This window comes from Ammospiza caudacuta, chromosome 9, assembly GCF_027887145.1.
Source record: "Ammospiza caudacuta isolate bAmmCau1 chromosome 9, bAmmCau1.pri, whole genome shotgun sequence".
Lineage (NCBI taxonomy): Eukaryota > Metazoa > Chordata > Aves > Passeriformes > Passerellidae > Ammospiza > Ammospiza caudacuta.
The window spans coordinates 38,033,619-38,039,095 of NC_080601.1; the positions used below are offsets into that span (position 1 = coordinate 38,033,619).

Consider the following 5,477-nt stretch of genomic DNA (forward strand, 5'->3'; position numbering starts at 1 on the left):
TTGACTCTTTGATCAGTTACTGGGCTATTTTTTTTCCTCTCCCGTCAGCGAGGAGAGATTAAAAGCCTTTATTTTCAGCCCTTTTTCTGCTGCAAAGGTACGAGCCGAAATGGACAATAAAAGCGCACTTCAAATGCATCCTCTCTGCTCCTTTACTCGGCGCTAACGAAACTTATAGCTGCCTATGTCAGCCTCTTAATTACACCACTACAGCGATTTCCGAAAACATTTAGCTGCTGTATACAAAGGAAATAAACCCACATTGTCAACTCGAGAGCGCTCCGGAGTTTAAAAGGCTGCTCTGTAACCCAGCGAAATAATTATTGAAGGCTACGACGCCTCCGTCTTTGTCAGAGTAATTGCACTTGGCCTGTCAGCGCTGCTTTTCTCCGCGAGGAAATCCCACTCTTTTACTGCTGGAGGCTTTAGCGCCCAGCCCGGCTTTGGGCGGAAAGTTTCTGCGGGCTGGCAGCGCGGCCGTGCGCGCAGCTTGCGCGGGGCCCACCCGGACCCGGGGGACTCTCCCGCCCGCGCCTCGGGGGCTGCGGAGCTCCCGAAATAATGGATGTGAGCGGGCTGGCCTGGGCCGGCAGGGCAGAGCCGGCAGCGGTGCTACAGCCCGGCACACTGGCGGAATGGTTTTAATTTCCAGCGCTGGGATCTGATTTCCAGAACACTGGAAATTGTTCCTCATTCTCACCTTCCTCCCTATTCTCCCAAAAGATTTTTAACAAATAGTAATTAAAAAAAAAAAAAAAATTAAAGTTGTGAAATGCCTCTCCGGAAAAAAAAAAAAAAATTAAAAATAATGAAAAAAGAAATAAAGTTGATTAAATCCCAAGCTCTGTGTCTATAATTGCTGTGGTGCAACGCTGATAACACGTAGTTATCATCGGAAAAGTTGACCAAGACAGGTTAAATAATTTAATAAGGAACTGCTTGTAATTATGTTATTTACAAGGTATGACAGAGGTTTGAGGAAGAAACAGAAGCTGATCTCAGGGAAATGGACGGGTTTGGGTGACCCCTGGAGCATGGAGTTTGAATTATGGAGATGGGGGGCTGAGAGGTGAATATGGACTAGAGGAGAACAAGATGACTTTTCACCTCAGCACATTTAACTTTTAAATCCAAATAAACGTCTCGCGTTACTGGATGGTCGCTGTATAAAAGAAAAAGAACTAATCCCGGCCAGTTTCGGAGTGTGGGGAAGGGGCTGCCCTTTCCTCACCGAGGAAAAAATATCGCCAAAAAAAAAAAAAGTTACAGAGAGGGAAAAGTGCATTTTAAAATAAATCTGGGTAACTCGGTGGGATTTTTTTTTCCCCTTTCCTTTCTCCCTCACTAAATTAATTATATCAAACATCTGTTCCCATGACGTTGTCCTCCATGCCACACACGCCACCGAATGATCTCAACGCTGCCTCGCAAAGCAACAACACACGGTTTTCTGTTTCCCAAATATCCTCCGGTAACCGGGATCTCGGTCAGCAGCTCCCTGATTTACCCGCTCAGCTCAATGGGAAGTGGCCGCGCTCCGGTTCGCTCGCCCCCCGCCCTCCCCAGCACGGGCGCAGCACAAAGTTGGGAACTCGCGTGGCCGGGAAAGCACAAACTTTCTCACCTGTTTGGTCATGGAGTCTATTAGCCGAACGTACAGGTCCTGCTCCGTCCTGACGCCTGCCGAGGGAAAGCACAGAGAGAATTCCGATCAGGATTTCGGCAGCGAGCCCCCCCAGTCCCACAAGGAAAGGGTGAGGTCAGGCAATTAACCGCAGCGGGCAGGGATCGGCCCCGCGCCGGCTGCAGGGCAAAATTCAAAATTCAAAATTCAAAATAACAATAATAGCGATAAAAATGAGCCGGGACTGAGCCGCTGACGGAGCTGTGCCGACCCCGGAGCTCGGGGGCCGTGGCCGAGCCTGCCCCCCCGGCCGCGGCCCCGGGGAACGCGCGGGACCCCGGGCGCGGGCGCGGAGCGGCCCCCGCGGGTTTTCCGCGCCCGAGGAAGCGGCTCCGCCGGGCCGGGGCTCCGCTCCGCCCGCTCGCCCCATCCCAATAATTGCCATCAATTCCCAAACTCAAAAAACAAGTGCCTCAAAAGTGCCCGAGCAGCCATCGATCCCCTTTTTTACTTTCCACTTCAAGCCCAACCGGTTAATCATGTGAAGTACCATTGACTTATCGATCCTTTATGTTTTGTTTTCCTTATATGCCAAGGAAAGAGCCGTGTTTACACGCGTGTAATTTTAATCTCGAAATCTTTATACCCTTTATCCCCCTGCTCCCCCCAAAAAAAGGCCTCGGAAGGAAAAATCAGACTTTTCTGCGGCACACGGACGCTCAAAAATGAGAGAACGACGACTTACCGTTGCTATACAATAACTGAAGTTTATAATGAATCCCATTGTTAGTTTTTTCATTGTTTGGCTCCTGCAAGTAACGATAAATAATTACATTTAGCATGAAAAATATCGCCCTCCTCCTGCTGCCCATTTTTCTCGTCCCTGAAGCGGCTCGGAATTAACAGTTTGCAGAAATTCAGCCCACGGTCACCTTTCTTTTTTTTTTTTTTCCTTTTTTTTTTTCTTTTTTTTTTTTTTTCCTCCTGGTGTGGAGCGCCGATGATGTCATTAGCTCGGTGCAAATATGTCATGTTTTGCCGTTTTCGCGGTGTTTAAAACAAGTCGGCGCTAAGTTTGTAACCGCGGGGTTTATTCGGAGCGGCCGTGAGACCGGGGGGAGCCGCACGTGGCGTGGGCGCCGCTGAGTGCCGGGAGAGCCGCCGTGCTGGGAATGAGCTCTGCTCTCTGCTCCGCTCAATTACGCTTAAAAAATTGTAAAAAAAAAAAAAAAAAAAAAAAAAAAAATCGAGAAAACTGGCAGACTTACTTTCTCTTTCTCCACAAAGTCCACAAAAGCTGTTCTCTCAATCTCCACCGGCTGTCCCTGCCTGTCGTACAGAGCTAAGACGAAGTGGAAAAAATTGGATTTTCTGAGATTGGAAGGCGGCTGTTTCTCGAAATGCGCCCGAGCCAGCCCCACGCCGCTGCGGGAGAAAACAAGACAAGGCGTGGGTGAGAGCGGCGGGAAGGGGCGCGCAGGCTCCGCGGCCGCGGGGGGACGCGGGGGGATGCGGGGAGCGCGGAGCGGCGCGGAGCGGGGAGGCTGTAACTGATACGGGGCGGGCGGGGGGGGAGTTAAGGGAGGGGGGGATTTACGGCCGGGATGAGAAATACAGGAGGAGAAAAGCGCCGGGAGAGGATTTGGCAGACGTACCTTTGGGCGGCCGTGTTAGCATCCACTACCCCAGCAGTATGCATCCATGAGCGGACGGGGTTCATCCCACTGCCCAGCGGTTCTTCTTTCATGGTCGTCCCACCTCTCGGTATATTTTCCTGAATCCCAAACATTAAAACAAATTTGGGCAAAACCAGCTCCTAACCAAAAGGGGTTAAAATTGAGGGAAATGTCAGATACGGGGTGGGTTGGTTGTTGCTTGATTTTCTCTCTCTCTCTCTCTCTCTCTCTCCTTGGCGACTGGAATATAAGAGATGACTTTACTCCCTGTGATCAGTAGGAGAAAAGCCCAGTTCAAGTCTTGCTTCCTTCTTCAATCTGTCCTGTATTGGCACGACATAAACAATTTACTGAGTACTTCTGTGCGGCGAGTTAGATGGCGTTCCAGTTTGGTGGTTTAAAAAAAAAAAAAAAAAAAGAAAAAGAAAAAAAAAAAAAAAAGAAGGAAAAAGTATAACTGCAGCCGGCGACACTGCGAGGTGGCTTTTTTTTTTTTTTTTTAAGGGGGGAGGGGGGGAAAAAAGAATAAATATTTTTGTTGTTGTTGTTTGCAGACGCGCTCAACGTGGTGTCATCCTAGTAAAAACCGGCTCGGCAAAAAAAAAAAAGCTTCAGGACACTGCTGAATCGACCACTTTCTGGCAAGGCTCTCCTGCTCCAAAAGACAAATAAACGGGGGGGAAAAAAAAAAAAAAAATCCTGATTACCGCGGAGGTGTTGCCGGGCACACGGGAGAACGGGGCGCGGGCCCGTGGCGGCTCGCGGAATGGACGGAGGCGCGCAGAGCCCGGCCCTCCCTCCCCGAGGAGCGCGCCCCTTCCCGGGAGCCGGGCCCCGCCGCCGCGGGAGACGCGGCGTCACGCGTGACGTGCCCGGGGGGCGTGGCCATGCCCATATATGGAGCGCGGGTCCGGCGGCGCGCCCGCCCGGCCCGGCCCCCCCGGGCACGGCGGTGACAGCGACAGCGGCACGGCACGGCACGGCGCGGCACGGCATGGCACGGCGCGGCACGGCACGGCACGGCACGGCATGGCACGGCACGGCATGGCACGGCCCGGCCCGGCCCGGCACCGCACGGCACGGCGCGGCCCCGGGGGCAGCGGCCCTGAGCCGCGTGCAGGGGTCGCGGCGGGGCCCGCGCCGGACAAAGCGGGGCACGCGGGTGCGCCCCTGCGCGCCCCCGCGCTGTAAATGCGGAGCGGCCGCGGCCGGGGATACCTGTGCCTGACACTCGCTGTGCGCACGCAGAGCCAGCCCCGGCTTAGGTCCGCCCTGGCCACCCCTGCTTGTGTGTCTCCATAGAAATATGTACTTACATCTCCGGTTATATATTTATATACATTTTTATATGTATATGTATATTTATGTATTGATATATATTGATTTTTTGATATCTTGATTTTAAAATATATTGATATTCTTATATATACTGATATTCCTATATATACTGATATTCTTATATATACTGATATTTTATACATATTGATATATTTTTAATATATATTTACATGCCATACCTATATATCTTCTCCTCAAGTGATGAGCCTTTTCCGCCCAGTGTGGGCTACGACTTCCTCGTACTATATTTTTTTTAATAATCGCTTTTTTATTTTGGGGTATTTATTTTTGTGAGTTTCCCACGTCCCCGCGTTAATATCTCCCGAACTCGGGGAAAATCGGCGCTCATATCTGAGTGAATGGGTGAAAATCGAAAGTCCGATTTGCGTTATCAGGATCCCCTTTCTCCAAGGGGTGAGGGAAAAGAGGGGGAAAAAAAAGGGATGTGTTAGAAAGCAATCTATTTTGCTGGTGTTGGGGGTTAATGACTATTGCCAAAGATAAGTGAATTATCAAAGCTGTTGCTCTACCCGATCTCAAAATCCATTACATTGCTGGCCGTCTAATTAAATACGTAAGTATAATAAAATCATATTTTATGACTATTTGAGGGTAATGAGATTAGTCTTTAGAAGCGATCGCCACATATTAAAGATGCCACTGTCTATAGAATGTTAATAACCTTAAATCAAAGTGTATGGAAACTATTCATGAGAAATTAAAAGAAAATTCCTGTATTCATAACCAGCCCGGAGCTTTTGAGGTACAGTAGAGCAGATTACAAACCCAAACACTTTTATCGCGCAGAGAGAGATACCAAAGTTCCCAAACAATGCCAC

General features: G+C 50.0%; 1 protein-coding gene across 12 annotated transcripts in view; it reads right to left on the minus strand.

Moving 5' to 3' along the window:
• The window catches only part of EBF3 (EBF transcription factor 3), a 123,412-nt gene extending 119,757 nt beyond the window's left edge, over nucleotides 1-3,655 (minus strand). For all 12 annotated transcript variants that reach the window (XM_058810867.1, XM_058810875.1, XM_058810865.1 and 9 more), the window contains exons 1-4: nucleotides 3,280-3,655; nucleotides 2,893-3,049; nucleotides 2,370-2,433; nucleotides 1,625-1,680 (exon numbers count right to left, since the gene is read on the minus strand). In XM_058810867.1, the coding sequence (XP_058666850.1) occupies nucleotides 1,625-1,680; nucleotides 2,370-2,433; nucleotides 2,893-3,049; nucleotides 3,280-3,413 (411 nt within the window). In that variant the 5' untranslated portion in view covers nucleotides 3,414-3,655. The remainder of the gene's footprint in view (nucleotides 1-1,624; nucleotides 1,681-2,369; nucleotides 2,434-2,892; nucleotides 3,050-3,279) is intronic.
• Between the last annotated feature and the right edge of the window lie 1,822 nt (nucleotides 3,656-5,477).